Source organism: Mastacembelus armatus, chromosome 6, assembly GCF_900324485.2.
Source record: "Mastacembelus armatus chromosome 6, fMasArm1.2, whole genome shotgun sequence".
Classification (NCBI taxonomy): Eukaryota; Metazoa; Chordata; class Actinopteri; order Synbranchiformes; family Mastacembelidae; genus Mastacembelus; species Mastacembelus armatus.
Window position 1 is genome coordinate 18,811,150 of NC_046638.1, and position 18,788 is coordinate 18,829,937.

The window sequence follows — 18,788 nt, forward strand, 5'->3', positions numbered from 1 at the left end:
GTACAACAGTTAAGCCTGAGAGAAAAGTGCATTTTTCCAGATTGGATTCTGGTCAACAGTACGTACCTGTATCTCCTGAATAATGGCCTTGAATTGAGGCGAACGGTCGGTCCACTGTTTCAGCAGCTCCATGGCCTTGTCAAAATTCTTCACATATTCTGCGTACATTTTCAGGAAAGGTGTGAGCTTCTGCAGGATGTCTCCAATACGAGGTGTAGACTCCCTGCAGGAAAGGAGAGATGGAGGTGGATCCCTTTTTAGTGGGTTGTATGACTTTATTAATCAAACTTGTGGAGACCAAAACACAGGGAATCAATAAAACTGACCCTACTTTTAACAACAGCAGCAGCTTTATCATCACAAGAGTTTGAGTGTCGGATTTAATATCAGGTAGGTTTGATACTGAACCCGTGAGATTTTATTCTGTTTCATTTTGTGCTGAAGCTCACCATTGCCCCATGCGTTTCTCCAGATCTGGAAGCAGAAACTGGCTGTGAAAGGCATGGATGGAGGAGATGTTGGAGAAGATGTTCTTCACTACGTCTACAGGGAATGTTCCCTTATTTGCCTCCTCCATCAGCTTAGCACAGAACACCTAAAGAGCCAACATGCAACATGGAACCGATAAGCAAGTCATTTTAGAGATAAAAATACATTCGTACACTTCATCTTGCTGGTCACTTTCACATCAAGGTTTCTCTACCGTGTAATTAAAACACTGGTGAAAACAGAGAAGTGAACTGGAGCTTTCACTCAGTTCCTCACCTGGTCCAGCAGGTTAAGTCTTGCTACATAGGCCTTCTCTGTCTGCAAGAGTTCGCTGGCGATCTTAAACAACTTCTGCTCATTTGTCTCCTGACAAGAGAAGGCACAATAGTGGCAACGTTTACATGTGTGACATTTTGATGAACCTTTGATCTAAAAAGGACATGTATTGTACAGACTGGGCCCAGTGACTTGTCTGCTGTGTTAAATGCTGTTCAGCAGCACGTAGCGCTGAACAGCAGCGGTGGTCATCAAGGCTGTGGTGTGGCAGGAGACTCTCAAAGAGGAAATGAAAATATTAAAGAAGGGAAATGACACTACAGACATAATATCTAGCAGAGCTCTGTGTGAGTGGCAATTAGTATGGCCGATAATAAGTAAAGCCTCAAAGTCATCACACAAGCACAATGACATATGAAGGAAAATTTACCTCCACAATGACCCTGGCAGCAGAATATTTCACATGATGAATAACAAGGGAACAGCATCTTCCTCTAAAGCTCGTGTGACCCGAGAACAATCAGCCCCTCATTTCCATATAATTTGTTACTACATATACGATGTTCCTAATTCCTATCTGAGTTTTAGAATCTTATTTTCAAAGGGCACTATGTTTCAGAGTGACATAAACACATTTTAATTAGTTTTTCAAATAAGACACTGATCAGTGGAGATTATGTACATTGCAGTTGATTTTCGAAGGAACCGAACAAAAGGCGAGTGGTGAAAAGTTCAAATTTTAAATATGTTTACTCTGAGCTAGTACTCTACTTGGGTATTTCCATTTTACCTCACATTAAAGTTAGTTCAGTTTATAATGTATTGTTTATTCCACTACATTAATCTGACAGGTGTAGTTACAAGTTACTTTTCAAATTAAGAGTTTACATTTACTGCGATGGACTGGTGACTTGTCCAGTGTGTACCCCTGCCTTCCACCCAAGAGAGAGCTGGGATAGGCTCCAGCAGATCCCCGTGACCCTGATCCAGGAAAAAGCGGGTATAGAAAATGGATGGATGGAGTTTACATTTAAAAATATCATGAGATAAGCTTTGAAAATGCAATGCACTGTTAGTGAAGGTTTACAAAAACCCTTTTTCTTGTCTCTGTGTCCCACTTTTAGATGTTTATGAGTTCCACCAAAGAGTGAAACTTCTCAAATGATTTTCTTTAAATTTCTTCTATTTCACAAAAAGCTGGAAAAACAATAATAATAAATAATAAATAGAAATTAGAGCAGCAGGACTTGGGTTCAAAACTAGCTCAGCCTCAAATGGTTAGCAAACATTAGTCATCCAGCACATATTTCTGAAGTTCACTGTGCTGCAGATTCAGGTGATAATTCTCTGTCTAATCACTAGGTGCAGCCCCATTGATACAAGTTGGAGCAAGGAGTTATGATCAAAATCTATTATAGCTGCTTTAAGTACATTTTGGCAATAATACTTCTGTGCTTTTTGAATTCATGACCTAGTAAGTAAAGGCTCTGAATACTTTTTCCACCACTTCAAAAGGCACCTATGAAGGGTACTAAACTGGCAGAATGGAAAGTTTTGAATTGTTTCCCCACTTAACCAACTCAAAGAGAAACTGTAGACTAAATTAACTCAACTTGTGGTTTTCAGCTCAGAGAAGACTGATGTCAATTTGAACCCAAGATATTTATAATCTGTACACAAGAGCAGGCACCACAGGCTGAGGCACAAACTCAGCTGACGGAGCATTTGACATCTGTTTGGCTTTCCTAGAAAATAACCCTTCTCAGACACACACATGCACACGCAAGTGAGAAATGACGAACACATGCACTTCTTCTCTTGCAATTCTATCCTTACGATGTTAAGAGTGATCGAGACTTGAAGCAGTACCAATGATTTAATTGTAGCAAAAGCCCAGAGTATAAATAAAAGCCACTTTGTCTGACTGCTTGTTTAACAGAGACTGCAGAGTCAGAGAAACCAGACAGATCTGTCAGGTTGTAAATATATGACACAGAGGATGTAGATACATGGATCCAAGCAAAGGCAACTAAAAATGTGAAACAAACCAAAGCCAGTCAGCAGGTATGCACGTACCTTGTGGTCTGTGCTCCCTTCTTCATTCGTGTGCTCAGTTTTTGTTTTAGTGCCGCTGTCCTCTTTCTCAGTGAGGCTTTCTCTACCAGTCCTGTGTGTGTGTGAAGGTGATTCCTCACACTGTTCTGTGCTTCCCTCAACCATATCTCCATTTACCAGCCTGGCAGTCTCTGTCCTCACACTTTGATTTGTCTCCTCTTTCTCCCTCTCCTTGTTCCCCTTGTCCTGCTCCATCTGCACTAGCACCCCATTAGCTGCCGGTTTGTTGTCATCCTGCTGTGGCGAGGCCGGTACAGAGGACAGGCTCTCCGTCTGCCTCTGGTAAGGGCGGAAAGCAGGGCTGCAGTTGTTCGACTTGATATGTTTGTGCGGTGAGGCTTCTCTCTTGTTCTCTGTGTTGCTGGAGGAAGAGATGAAAAGGAGGAAGTCATTCAGCACAGAAAGACCACATAAAAACTTAACTAAGAGAATTGGACTGCAGGTTCTCCAGTAACTGCTCAAGCTGGTGTGTTGATCAGGGAGTGTGAGGCGTGACGGTAAGCAGAGAGCTTTTGCACATGAGTGTGAGAGGTAAAAATAAAACCGTGGAGATGCATAAACTTCCTTCTGTCTTACGAGGCAGCTGAGAGCTGCTGTAATGCAGAGGAAGTGTGTGTGTGTGTGTGTGTGTGTGTGTGTGTGTGTGTGTGCACGCACAGAGGAGGAGGAATGGAGTACAGTAACAAGGACGACATGAGGAGTAGAAGGAGAGGTACAACACTACTCCCAAGAGACAGATGCTGCCCTACTTACACACATATGGAGAACGTGCTATATATAATGTTCTGTAACATCTCTTTCTTTCTTTTCTTCAGCATGAATGAAATGAAAAAAGCAGTTTGCACATGACAAGTTAATATACAGCACAGGAATGGAAGCTAGATCAACACAAACACACACAGACACAGACACAGACACAGACACAGACACAGACACAGACACAGACACACAGAGACACACAGACACACAGACACACACAGACACACAAGCATGTACAGTGTCTCCCTTCAGCTGCTCTACATCGTGTACTGGTACTTAGTCCAGCTGTTTCCCCGCCTGTGACTTACAGCAGCTACCGTATTGTTCTCGCAGCTCTTACTTCTTTTGCAAAAGTGGCCAAGATCAAACCTCGGAAAACCTTCTAACGCCGAGAACACCACACGGAATATTACCAAAAAAAAAAAAAAAAAAAGAAACAACAGAAGCTACACTTGTAATCTGACCTGTGCTAATTCAAAAAGTGCCAGACAGGCAGGTGTTTTTTTTTAGCAACATTCACAGTAGCACAGAATGTCACTGTCCGACAGAAACAGGAAGTATGCAAAAAACAGAGGAACAACAATAAGCTTGTGAAACACTGCATAAATGACTCACTTCTGGGTTCTCTGCCACCTGAGATCTTTAAACATTATCTTCTGCAGTACATGTTTTAGGGGAAGAGTCAATATTACCATGACTAGCTGGTGAGAGATATTTACATGTTAATGCTATATTTATAGTGATTCTACACACATTCACTGTGTAGTGTCCAGTTGCACACAGCAGGAACTCTGTGCACATTAATAGCACAGTAAAGCACTCCAGTACAGGACGGTGTGTTAAAATGGGCTGAACTCGTCAATTTGACTTAAGAGCAGCTTCACTTGCCATGTGGCAGCCTAGGCACCTTTAAGGCAGGCAAGTGCAATGCAAATCAGATTAGTATTATTAGTAGGCTAATTCTGTTCTCCAAAGCTGTGGGTCTTTCTCTTCTTTCTGTTGCACAGCCACTACAGGGCTAATCCCCACAGAACCCCACACAAGAATGTGTATTCTTGAGATTCTACGTGTGTAAGGCTGTTTCAGAGAGCTAGTCCACAAGAGTTGGAATAAGAGACTGAAGAGAGGGTATGAATCATTGCAGACTGAATATGTTTGGGGGCTACTGTATGAACAGTTGGGACAAGGGAACCATTGTTGTGACCCTAGCCACTCTCAGTGGGCCCCTCTCGGCTGCAGCTACAATTAAAACTTACATGACGTGGAATAAAACAAGATGTATTGTAATGCACAAAACAAGGGAAGAAACAGACATGCCTATAAGCTTGAAAGAAACTTCTTAGTTATTTCTACATTGGAATCAGACACTTCAGCCTCAAAGAGTTTCTGTGACTGCACAGTACAATAATTAAATCTCTGTGTAACTATGGGGAAACGAGGTCCAAGTCAGTCAAAAAGATCCTACCTACCTCATTCTCCTGGGTTTTATCTCACAGCAATGAGTCCTGTCCCACAGCTGAATGAGGATCTGTGTTTCCCCTCGTCTGTACAAGTATTCGTTCATCCCCTCACTGACACTTGGCTTGTGAAGCACAGGCTAATCTCCAGTTGTTCTGACTACGGCTCTCGCCTGAGCTACTATCAACAAGTCAAGGCTGAAGACTTTTATCAAGACACTTCTGCTTTCCCTCCTTGAAATAGCCAGTAAAGGAAACATTAGGAAAGACTAAGGTTTCTGTCACTGTTATTACAAAAGACTGAATGCAGTCATTTCATTACAAAAGCTACTTGGTGATGTAGGTGGATTCAGCTGCAACTAAATCTATCACGGCACAAACTGCTATGCTGGTCACTGTCACTGATTCAGCAGTCACTGTGTGATGATGTGTTGAATCAGCAATATTTCTAAAAGGAAAGCTACTTTTACTGAAAAACATTGCAGAACAGGTTTTTATTTTAAAAAGGAACTCCTTTTTTTAAAAGCATATATTTCCCTCAGTTTGTCTCATTCACACCACCACCACCACCACCAGGAAGTAAACAGCCCCTACCTGTTCTCCTCAAAACGGCTGATGAGGTCTGACACTTTGGATTGTTTTTCCCTGGGTCTCTCTCGGTTTACAGCCCCTCTCCCAACTCCTCCTCCATCTTTCTCCTCCATGCCCAGTCTAAATGGTGATTTCTGGATGTGAGATAACGGGGACGTGAGCTCCGTCACCGGGCTCTGGAGATGTGGTGGCTTTGGAGGCACTGAAAGGAAGAGAAGAGGTTAGAACATGACTGAATGTCTTCAATGCTGCTGGATTTCTTTCAGTGTCACATCCTTGAATATTTAACTGCAATTTCATTTTAAAACTCCAGGGGGTGGTATGAGCCATCCCAACTGATGCCACAGACAGGAAAATGACTTGTATTACACATGAAAAAGGTAGCACATGGTTAAAGAAGCTCAGGAATGAGAAACTAGTGTACCTTTCTCATAAAGTGTGCTTGCATTTGAATTTTTTGCATTTCCAGAGGAAGCAGAAACAAAAAGAAATGTGCTCTGTCTTGTGTTGTATCTGTGTAGAATGACTTACTCAGCTCAAATAAAAAAGGAACATAGTTCAGGGTGCACCAATCCCAAGCAAACTTACATCACTCCTGTTTTCATGCTTTCCTGAGCTCAGAAATAGGTTAATTACTGTTTATATAGAGTTTGTAAAGAATTACACTGTAAACAAGCACGAATGGACAATAATCAAGCAGGACAAAGGTCACACTGAGGCTGAACAATAAGTCTGGTGTGTCATACTTTTACATATGAATCACAAAGCGACACACAGTGACAGTGGTGTGTTCTGACTCTCCCACTCTGCAGTGTTTGGTTGAATTGTGATGTGTTATTATGCACCTTGTGGTTTACACTGTAGCTGAGGCCTACTGCTGGGACCTCTTCCATTGACCCCTCCCCTGCTGTTACGTGGCACCCCACTATTTGCCCTCCTCAGACACTCCTGCACACTGGGTGGGCTGTAGCGACTGCACGTCGGACTATTACCTAGAGCTGAAGGACAGACAGAGAGCGAGAGGTAGAGCAGGTCTATTAAAAGAACATCAATGATCAGTTCATCATTAGGTCTTTTTCCACAGCCAGTGAAATCAGTGTGATAATGACAAACCTTCGCCAGTTCCATTGGTACAACGTCCCATATTTATGACAGTACCAAATTATCTCAGCAGGATACATATGAATGAGGGCACCACACATCCTACGTCACAGAGAGGACATGTGGTGCACATTTTGGATTTTGGTTTCTTCATTAGAATTATTGTGTACATCATTCTTCAAATCCAAGATATGGATATACCTCATTTACACCTATGAACTTTTCAAACAATGCAGTAGTGCAAGTAATAAAATTTGTGTATCTGAAGATTTACGCACAATAAGCGGGACTATAGTGAGAAAAGAAATGGACAATGCAATATAAAGCAAATGTAAACACTGTAGTTAAGTCTGTAAAATCAATGCAAACACTGTTTTTTCTGCCATAACTTTTATTTTTACTTTCATAGTTACATTATGAAAATACTATGAAAATACACATGCATTTTCAGAAACACACCCATATAAAATATGTTTGCGATAAACAGCTGCAGGCTGATATTAGACAGTGTCAGGCACTTACGTTGATTATGCAGCTAACGATCTAGGTGAGGATCAGCACCACTGAGGATTTTACCCAGTCACTGGTCACAGATGGTAAAGCATCAGTGTTTAGATAGAGCAGACAGGCTGATTTAATGGAGCAACAGACACACTGGGAGTTTTTACAGTAGCCTAAATCTGCCTCTCTCTGACCTCACAGCCCTACACACATACAGACACACAGCCACACAGGCGCACACACATGCACAGAGGCACACGGAGACATGTACCCAGACCTGCAGCCTTGAAAGGCAAATGTCCATATATGATCCTACATTACAAGGAGGAACCAGTATGCCTGCTCATTATTTTCCAAGCTATTAGTTCATTAGTTTCCATTTAAGGTGGTCATTTAAACCGATGTGTGTGATTTAACAAGTGGCACTGATGAAGAGGTTGGATGCAGAAATCGATGTGCAACTTTGTGCTTGGCTAACTTGTACAGATGAACAATGCGGGCAGTGCGATGGTGGATCTATAGAGTGAAGCATGAAACATACAGGCTTTTACTTTCACAAAAACTAAAACTACTGCCACTTGTGTCTGTTCTGTTTTTACTCATAAAGGACCCCAGTAAGGCATTACCGAACAAAAATCATGTCCTGATGCTAAAAGGGAAGTTTCCATCCTTTTATCATAAATCATTCAGAAGACCTCTTGATTTCCTTAAAGACTCTACTTTTGCCAAAAAATGAATGAAAGCATCCACACTTAGAGCAGATAATAATCTAAGCTTACTTTATTTCAGAAAAATACACAGCAGACAAAGCAGCTTTAACATGTATTTGGATTTAGTGTCTGACCATCATAAGTCCAACATTCACTTGCCTTTTAGCTTGGATTTGTTACCACTTAAAAAAATATTGCATTACAAAATACTTTGTAGTAGTAGTTTTAGTTACTGTTAAATACTGAAAGAGAAGGAGAAAATAACTACCACAGCATCATATAGTTAGGTTCTATTTTTACAACCTGACCGTAATTAAAGACATCTCTAGCAAATGTCTGACTGGAAATGGTCTCACACTGTGTTTGGGAAACAGACTTTCTAAAAGTGTCCTCAAAATTGCCAATCAATTCTAAAGGCGGTGTCAGGAATTGCTCTTGATTATGTGCTTGGTTTGTACTTATAGCCAGATAAACAATCCAGCAAGTACACATTACACATATATGGCTCAAAATTAGGTCTTAGCCTGCAGTTTGTATTCCACATATGGAATTTACATTTGCAGGGGGTTAACCCTACAGCCTTACTCTGTTTCCCAGACTTGTTATTAACTGTGTCAAACAGCAGTCTCTCAGCTGTAAATCACCTCTTTGCTGCAGAGTTTCACTTGAACCACAATGGGCTGTGCAGGTGTTTTAAGTGTTAACTGTTCAAGTTCAGAAAAGAGAAGTATAAATAGAGATAAAACGCAAACTTAATAAATTTGGATCTACATGTAACAATTCTTCTGTCAATTGCACAAAAAACAAATCAAGAAAAAAAAAAAATAAATAAATAAAAATTCTAGCCATTACTGAAATCAAGCGATCCGTTACAGTAAACGCAGAATAAACTCTACTTCCTTTTTCAGAACTGTAGCACTTCACAGGAACTTGGGCTCCTGGTAACACTTTCATTCTGGCATCTTCCCAGTAATACTGGCTTAGCACAAGTGACAAACTCCTGTAGACAGTAAATTAGAAACACTGATTCTTCTCTTCCATCTATGTGATGGGAAAGGAGGCCGCTTGTCTGGGGCCGACACTTGTGGGTGTCAACAAAACAAAAGCTTCTGATGGACAAGAACTGTCGGCATGATCCTTATCGAATGTGATGCTATCTAGTATCCTCTTATTCTGTCACCTTCTGAAGATGCTACATTTATTTCACTACTGAGTGGAAAAGGTATTGTGTTTTCTATGATTTACCTGACATCACGCAGATTATGTGCATATGTGTGTTTGCAGTGGTGGCACTACAGCATTGACAACATCACCACCATCTCCTCCACCACAACTTGCCAGCTGTGCCAGAGGAGGGCACCGACAAAAGTCTCAAGGAATGCACCACTTTGGCACAAATATCTTTTCCCACAAAGAGAAAAAAACAAAAACAAATAGTGAATCATTCCAGCTAGTGGCCTAAAATAACCAGACCCCAGGGTGGACAAGGTCTGTTGGTTTGTTTGTCAAACACTGGCTCTAAGCAAATGGGTTTGCTGAAATTTTGTACCGTCCTAGTGCCCAGAAAATACATAAATGACACCAGCTTCTACAAATACCACACAACAAGGAAAGATACCTGAGGGCACATCCAGGTAATTTGAGAAAACACATGACTGTTTGTGTGCATAAATGATTGAAAAATACTAAGCAAATACCTGCCAGGCTCTGTATGACTGTATCCACCTGCACTATGTTAGTGACTCAGAGTTTTTAGGCACAGCAAATGTGAACTGTATGATAACATGTTGATGCTGGTATACTGTACCATCTTTACCTTGGATTTAAGGTATCACTGAGTCTTTTGGTCATAAACCAAAGGAAATGGAAAAAAAAAAAAAAAGATGTAAAATCAGGAGAGATGTCAGAAGATGTACAAAATTTCATGCAAATCCATCCAGTAGTTGTTGAGAGAGTTCAGACTGGACCAAATTGGTGCAGCAAAATCAGATACCTCCATGCCCTTTCAACACAGAAACAAACAATCCTCATGCCTTTGCAAGTGGACATTTCTGCCAGTTAGCTAATTTCCACTCCATCCAACACAATTAAACAAACATTTAAAACATACATACTAATGCTTTCATAACATCATAACTTCCCAGAAGCAGTGTCACCTGACAGCAGGGATACCTGACCTGTCTTTCATCCATCTTGTTTTTCTCTTTCTGTTTCTCCTCCCAAAACCTGTCAGGCGAAATGTGTTTTTATACTCTTGCTCCAGGTAAAAATCAAAGGACACACCTCTGCCTGGTGTTTTTAGCTGTTGGCAGGGTGGGGACACACAAGACAAAGACAGAGTAACACAGCCTGAAACTAAGCCTAAACAGCCCCACGCACGTTATACCAAGATCACAAGCAATGTCTCTTAGAAATTCTGCTTTTTAATAAATCCACTAAAAACTGCCCGAGTGGCTTCTACACAGCTACAGCAACACCAGGGAACACGAGAGAAGAGGAATTATGAAATAAATTTCAGTCTGTGTTGGAAGTAAACAGCCATATCTGGGATGCTGTATCAAAACTCTTCCATGCTTCAGCTGGCTATAAATCAGCTTGCAAATGTTATGTCATGTTTGACACTTGTGGTGTACAGTTATCTGTCTGAGTATACAACAGCTATTTGCTATATTAAGGCTCAGCCTGCTCAGGTGTGTAAATATTGCTACATTATATCTCATCGATCAACAGATATAAGGGCATGTCAGCATAACAGCATGTTTCTTTTAGGGATTATCAAAGCATGACCGTGCAGTGTGCTGTAAAATAATCAAAATCTTTGGACACAGACCTACTGCAGCAAGAAATGAGACACATAAACCCAAAGAGATGGAGGAAAAAAATTACTCTGAAGAAAATCCCTGTTAATGAACTCACCCTTGCTTGACACACATAAGAAAACAGTTGTAAAGAGTATCCTCAGTGAAGGACCATGTCCTGTGTGTGTGAGAAAATTGGTGTGTGTCCCAGTGCAGGTTCCATGAGCAGGCACCACTGCTAAGTGACTCAACTGACAACAGACACTCACAGAGCATTACAGGACTCCGCCTTCACTCTTCCTTACCCACCCCCTATTTAAGTGGCTTTTTCCAAAAAAACCGAGCCACACACACACACGCGCGCGCACACACACACACACACACACACACACACACACACACACACACACACACACACACACACACATCCAGAGGTTCACACACAACTTTCCAACTTTACCAAACAGCAGCACTGAGAATTCAGCTGCACATTCCTGCACAAACAAGATTTCTCTCTTGATCCTTCACACGAAATGAACAGCAGTAAAACAGGCAACATGAAATTCAGACCTGCAGCATACCACATTTAACAGTGCATGCACAGCCCTTTCAGGTACAACAATGATTTGCCGGATCTTAAAACGAGGAAACAGATGAAGCCGAGGTCGGATGTGATACAGGAGCTTGGAACAGGACAGATATGCCTGTATAACAAACACCGCACTTCTCTTTCTGCCTAACCCTCGCATTAGTTAGTGCAATCAATGATTAACAGCACAGGAAAACAGCCTGCAGTGTTATGCACCACTTTTCTCATGCGTCTGCTAATACTTAAAGTCAAAACTTTATCATTCATATTTTAATCCATAATTTCAAACCATGATCTCATCAGATTCTCCTCCTCAGGCACATTACTTGTAAATATTTAAAGGCCTAAAAAGCAATGCAGCTGAGAAAAGCCAGTGTCAAACTGAGCTGACGCAAGTTAAAACTAATGTGAAATGTGGATATGGTAAAATCAAACAACTTCCTATTATCTGAATGAACAAATATGGTAATGAAACAAAGATCCCAGAAACAGGTTATTTATGTACCTTCTTTAGACGTTTGTGGCTCAAGCTTCTCCATGTTGTGTATCTATTCAGTGCTGCAGAGCTGCTCTGTGCTGATCAGAGGTTACTGTTTTTAGTAACAGCAGGGTTACACAACTATGAACAATCTTATGGTAATTAAAAAAAAAGAAAAAAAAAATCTTGCAGAAACTGCAACACAGTTAAAAATAGTTAAAATAGTTATTTTCATCTTCTCTTTAAAAGTTCAAATTTGTGTGTGCTTATGCCACACATTTATATGTGCAATGTGCAAACAGTGCACACATGCTAAAACACTGGCATGGATGTGATGTGTCAGCAGGGCAAGATCAGAAGGAATCAGAGGTCTTTTCTTTTCATCTTTCAGCAAACCAGTCTGACCAGTCGAAATACCATTTGTTAATTTCCCCATTAATTACAGAACTGCAGGATCATTCCAACAAAAAATTAAACCAACATTAATGGTCACCCTAGGCTGGAGGTTGATGATCGACTTTGTAGTCGTGTCATCTGACCTTCGGCCATATGTCTTGGACAATCGGGTGAAGAGAGGGACAGAGCTGTCAACTGACCACCACCTGGTGGTGAGTTAAATCCGCTGGTGGAGGAGGAGGCGGGATAGACTTAGCAGGCCCAAACGTACGGTGAGGTTCTTTTGGGAATGTTTGGCCGAATCCTCTGTCAGAAGGGTCTTTAACTCCCACCTCTGAGAGAGCTTCAACCAGATCCCGAGGGAGGCTGGGGACATTGTGTCCGAATGGACCATGTTTTCCACCTCCATTGTCGATGCTGCGGCTAGGAGCTGTGGCCGTAAGGTCTCAGGTACCTGTCGTGGCGGAAATCCCCGAACCTGGTGGTGGACACCGGAGGTAAGGGATGTCGTCAAGCTGAAGAAGGAGTCCTACAGAGCTTGTTTGGCTTGTGGGACTCCCTAGGCAGCTGACGAGTTGCCTGGGCTGCAGCATGCTTGGCCCGGCGGTGAGAGCAGCAAAAACTTGGGTATGGGAGGAATTCGGTGAGGCCATGGAAAAGGACTACCGGTCGGCCCCGAAGAGTTTAGGGCAAACCGTCCGGCGCCTCAGAAGGGGGAAGCAGTGCTCTGCCAACACCAGAGGTGGGGAGCTGCTGACCTCGACTGGGCATATTGTCGGACGTTGGAAGGAATACTTCGAGGATCTCCTTAACCCCGCCGACATAACTTCCATAAAGGAAGCACGGGCTGGGGGATTCGGAGGCTGATCCATCCATCACCCAAGCCGAGGTCACTGAGGTAGTTTGGCAGCAGTAGTTCGGTCCCACTCGGAACAATGCGGTTTCCGTCCCGGTCGTGGAACACTGGACCAGCTATATACGGTCTCTGTACAAACAGAGCAGGAGCTTGGTTCGCATTGCCGACAGTAAGTCAGACCTGTTCCCAGTGCACGTTGGACTCCGGCAAGGCTGCCCTTTGTCACTGGTTCTGTTCAGTTCGGGGACCACAGGATCTCATCTCTGCTTTTTGCTGATGATGTTGTCCTGTTGGCTCCATCGATCCAGGACCTCCAGCATACACTGGGGCGGTTTGCAACCAAGTGTGAAGCGGCTGGAATGAGAATCAGCATCTCCAAATCCAAGGCCATGGTTCTCATCCGGAAAAAGTTGGCTTGCCATCTCCAGGCCAGGGGAGAGATCCTAAGTATCTTGGGGTCTTGTTCATGAGTGAGGGAACGACGAAACGTGAGATTGACAAACAGATCGGGGCATTGGCAGCAGTAATGCGGTCGGTGTACCGGTCCGTTGTGGTGAATAAGGAGCTTCACCTTTCGGCTCAGCTCTCGATTTACCGGTCAATCTACGTTCCTACTCTCACCTATGGTCATGAGCTTTGGGTCATGACGGAAAGGACAAGATCTCGGATACAAGCAGCTGAAATGAGCTTCCTCCACTGGGTGGCCAGGTGCTCCCTTAGAGATAGGGTGAGGAGCTCGGTCACCCAGGAAGAACTCGGAGTAGAGCCACTGCTCCTCCACATTGAGAGGAGTCAGCTGAGGTGGCTCGAGCATCTGTTCCGGATGCCTCCAGGGCGCCTCCCTGGGGACGTGTTACAGGCATGTCCCACTGGGAGGAGGCCCCGGGGAAGACCCAGGACATGGTGGAGGTACTATGTCTCCCGGCTGGCCTGGGAACGCCTCGGTGTCCCCCCGGAAGAGCTGGAGGAAGTGTCCAGGGAAAAGGAAGTCTGGGTATCCCTGCTTAGGCTACTGCCCCTGCGACCCGGCCCCGGATAAGCGGAAAAAGATGGATGGACGGATGGATTTTCTATTAAGCTACAGAAATGTCTTATTAAGTAGAGCTTTGGATTTTTCTAAATTTGTAATTTAGTAGAAATCCAGCTGACCTAGTCCTTTTGCCTCAGTTGAGGAAGTTTCTTATTTACATAAAATTTACAAAATTAGGTTAGACTACTTGTGAGCATGTACTGTACATACACTGCATGTTCACTATTTTCATATGTTATTGGATGTGCTCTATGTATTCAACGTGTTTTGATCAAAGACATTTAATCGTTTTTAAGGTGCTAATCACCTTACTCACATAGCAAGCGACACATAAATTGATAAACAATTTAGAAAAATTAGTTTCTACCCATTTCTGGTGCCGTACATCACTTAATGTGTGGGTGTGTGTGTGTGTGTGTGTGTGTGTGAGAGAGACAGTGTCTCAGATAACCATTACCACCAGGCATTGGGGATTAGCAGTTTCTGCTCAACTACCCAGACTTTCTTTAGATTAACCCTGCCTCATCCCGCAATCCAGAGAGACAGAGAGAGATTAGAACCCTGGTCTGCTCCAAACTAGAAGGCACAGGGGACAAAACAGTCAGCGCTGTGAGGAGGTAAAAGAGATACAGTAGGAATGGAGAGAATGGATAATAGAGGAGGAACAGACAGTAGTATACAGTGGGTATGGAAAGTATTCAGACCCCTTTAAATTTTTCACTCTTTGTGTCATTGCAGCCATTTGCCAAAATCAAAAAAGTTCATTTTATTTCTCATTAATGTACACTCAGCACCCCATCTTGACAGAAAAAAACAGAAATGTAGAAATTTTTGCAAATTTATTACAAAAGAAAAACTGAAATATCACATGGTCATAAGTATTCAGACCCTGTGCTCAGTATTGAGTAGAAGCACCCTTTTGAGCTAGTACAGCCATGAGTCTTCTTGGGAATGATGCAACAAGTTTTTCACACCTGGATTTGGGGATCCTCTGCCAGTCTTCCTTGCAGATCCTCTCCAGTTCTGTCAGGTTGGATGGTGAACGTTGGTGGACAGCCATTTTCAGGTCTCTCCAGAGATGCTCAATTGGGTTTAGGTCAGGGCTCTGGCTGGGCCAGTCAAGAACGGTCACAGAGTTGTTCTGAAGCCACTCCTTTGTTATTTTAGCTGTGTGCTTAGGGTCATTGTCCTGTTGAAAGGTGAACCTTCGGCCCAGTCTGAGGTCCTGAGCACTCTGGAAGAGGTTTTCTTCCAGGATATCTCTGTACTTGGCCACATTCATCTTTCCTTCAATTGCAACCAGTCGTCCTGTCCCTGCAGCTGAAAAACACCCCCACAACATGATGCTCCCACCACCATGTTTCACTGTAGGGATTGTATTGGGCAGGTGATGAGCAGTGCCTGGTTTTCTCCACACATACCGCTTAGAATTAACGCCAAAAAGTTCAATCTTGGTCTCATCAGACCAGAGAATCTTATTTCTCATAGTCTGGGAGTCCTTCATGTGTTTTTTGGCAAACTCTATGCAGACTTTCATGTGTCTTGCACTGAGGAGAGGCTTCCGTCGGGCCACTCTGCCATAAAGCCCCGACTGGTGGAGGGCTGCAGTGATAGTTGACTTTGTGGAACTTTCTCCCATCTCCCTACTGCATCTCTGGAGCTCAGCCACAGTGATCTTTGGGTTCTTCTTTACCTCTCTCACCAAGGCTCTTCTCCCACGATTGCTCAGTTTGGCTGGACGGCCAGGTCTAGGAAGAGTTCTGGTCGTCCCAAACTTTTTCCATTTGATGATTATGGAGGCCACTGTGCTCTTAGGAACCTTGAGTGCTGCAGAAATTCTTTTGTAACCTTGGCCAGATCTGTGCCTTGCCACAATTCTGTCTCTGAGCTCCTTGGGCAGTTCCTTCGACCTCATGATTCTCATTTGCTCTGACATGCACTGTGAGCTGTAAGGTCTTATATAGACAGGTGTGTGCCTTTCCTAATCAAGTCCAATCAGTTTAATTAAACACAGCTGGACTCCAATGAAGGAGCAGAACCATCTCAAGGAGGATCAGAAGAAATGGACAGCATGTGAGTTAAATATGAGTGTCACTGCAAAGGGTCTGAATACTTATGACCATGTGATATTTCAGTTTTTCTTTTGTAATGAATTTGCAAAAATTTCTACATGTCTGTTTTTTTCTGTCAAGATGGGCTGCTGAGTGTACATTAATGAGAAATAAAATGAACTTTTTTGATTTTGGCAAATGGCTGCAATGACACAAGGAGTGAAAAATTTAAAGGGGTCTGAATACTTTCCGTACCCACTGTATGTACAGTGGTATTTGCAGATTATGAGAACAATGCAAAAAAAAAAAAAAGAAGCTTCAAGAGTGCTGGAAATTAGGATCAAATAGACAGAAAAGAAGGAAGGTAAGAACATGAAATCAGACAAGCACTGAGAACAGATGAAAAGCCAGATGGAAGAGAGGTAAAAGAAAAGAAGGGTGTACCAGAGAGCACAATAGAATGAAAGAGAAGAGAAAATGAGAAAACATGAAAAATAGGATGACTGGTGACTGGAAGGAAGTACCAGTCATCACCAAGATGCAGACTGTGAACCACACACAGATGAGTTTGGTATAAAAATAAAGCAGAAACCAACAGCTTTCATCACACCCCTGCATAGCTGTGAACTACAGGTTCCTACTACAATTTACAGCTTCATCCTGCACACCCCTCTGCATGCTCACTTCGACCTTAACGTCGCAGTGGCCACACTGATCACGAAGATTGATTGATTGGTTGCTTGATTTGGTTAAGTTGCATATTAATAGGGCTTAAAACAGCATTAACTCCCACACATCAAGAGATGAGAAGAAGCCAAAAAAGTAGACTATGTCAGGACTAGCACAAATACACTGCAGGATATACAACCTCCTCACATCTCAACACACAAACAAACTGTGAAAAGCTACACATATTTTAATAGAAGCAGATGAGCATTTTGATGTGTGAGAAAACGTGATGATGATGGTGATGATGATGATGATGATGATGATAGGTGTGAGTGAATGTGAAGCTTCCTACCTCTGGAATGCTCAATTTTCACTGCCACGCAGGCCTCCTCATCAGCGTTCTTGGACTGGAAACAGTCGGCTTTGCCTTTTCGCTCTGCAAAAACAAAACAAGACTCACTGTAAAAATAAGCTGATGCATTGTGGAATATGAGCTAACTAGAATATTTTATGATATTTAATTACTTGACCTGCATCTGAGGCAGGTGATTCAAGCAATTTCAGGCAACTCCATGTTTTATTTAGGAGGTGCACTGACTTGGTTTGTACAGAAAGAGGAGATGGAAATGAGTCTGGAGGAATATGAGGCAGGAAGCAGCATGCCATCCTTTTTTATTTTCCAACAGCAGCTGACATAACAAAGCTGGAGGAATTCAAAGCTGCAAGTGGAACACACTTCTGGTAGCTGCATTTTCAGGATCAGGAGTAGACTTTGTGTTTGTTTTGAGAATGAAAAGGGATATACCACCCCTTGGAGAGAGAAACCCTAATTAGTCTGTCTGTGATATGTAGGGCATCATCTGTGGGGAGAGCTAACAGTCTTTCAACACAGCCATTTAATATGCACATAAAAGATTAAAGAGAAAATAGCAACTGCCATAAAAACTGATGGGCTCGCATAAGTATTAGTAAGCCCTGAAATATACACACACACACACACACACACACACACACACAAACACACACGCAGTTGAGATACAACAAAGCATGCAAGTGACACACAGCACAATAAAGCAGCAATACACAACACAGCTGACCTGACTACATTCAGCTTTTTTTCCTCTTAATCAACCTGTTGACCATGACAAAGAGACATCCACTCATTAATTTTGATATAGTTTTTTAAATTGATTTGTACTTTTAAATGATTATTTAATATGACATAATCTAAATTATGTTTACTTTTTAAAATTTACTTTACTGTGTTATTTTTTGCCACGGTAATGTTTTGGTTTTAGTGATGGCAATTGTCCAGATGGAAATATTTCAGTAACTACTGAACTGATTGCAATGTGATTTGGTACAGACATTTATGGTCTGCAGAGGATTCTAAAGAATTTGGTGGCCCCATGATTTATCTAGTGCTACCAGCATGTCAACAACTCCTGGATGCACCGGCACACAACTTATGGTTCCCAGAGGGTGAATCCTATTAAATTTTGATTTCCTGTAGCATGACTTTGGTTTATAACCACGTATCTGCAAAATTAATGACAATCCCATCAGAATCATCTATACTTTGTGTTTGTCACTTATTAGCAGACGTTAGCATGCCAACACATTAATATGGTACAGTTACCATGAAACACCAATACTTTAGGATTAAGACATATCACCATTTAGCCTAAAGCTCCACTGTGGCTCGGCACAGCTTCATAGAGCCATTTGTATGACCGTAGACTCTTACATCTTACACAAACATACATCAACTGCCACAGCAATAATTTTTTCATGTATTTTTTATACATTTTTATTTTATGTTTTTTCATCAAACCCACCATATATTTTTGATACAAACTGTATTTGTGGAAGCAAAAACTGATTAAAATTGGTATAAGTTACTGTATGTTTACGCAGCACAC

At 42.3% G+C, this 18,788-nt stretch overlaps 1 protein-coding gene across 7 annotated transcripts in view; it reads right to left on the reverse strand.

The window, feature by feature from the left end:
* Positions 1–18,788, reverse strand: part of fgd4a (FYVE, RhoGEF and PH domain containing 4a) — a 51,091-nt gene that overhangs the window by 4,959 nt on the left and 27,344 nt on the right. For 6 of the 7 annotated variants that reach the window (XM_026310846.1, XM_026310847.1, XM_026310848.1 and 3 more), the window contains 7 exons: positions 17,219–17,302; positions 6,533–6,685; positions 5,691–5,889; positions 2,842–3,241; positions 766–855; positions 450–595; positions 67–223 (listed from right to left, as the gene is read on the reverse strand). In XM_026310846.1, coding sequence (XP_026166631.1) covers positions 67–223; positions 450–595; positions 766–855; positions 2,842–3,241; positions 5,691–5,889; positions 6,533–6,685; positions 17,219–17,302 — 1,229 coding nt within the window. Of the gene's footprint in view, positions 1–66; positions 224–449; positions 596–765; positions 856–2,841; positions 3,242–5,108; positions 5,609–5,690; positions 5,890–6,532; positions 6,686–17,218; positions 17,303–18,788 lie in introns of those variants that run through there. The other variant, XM_026310853.2, reaches the window with a different exon arrangement.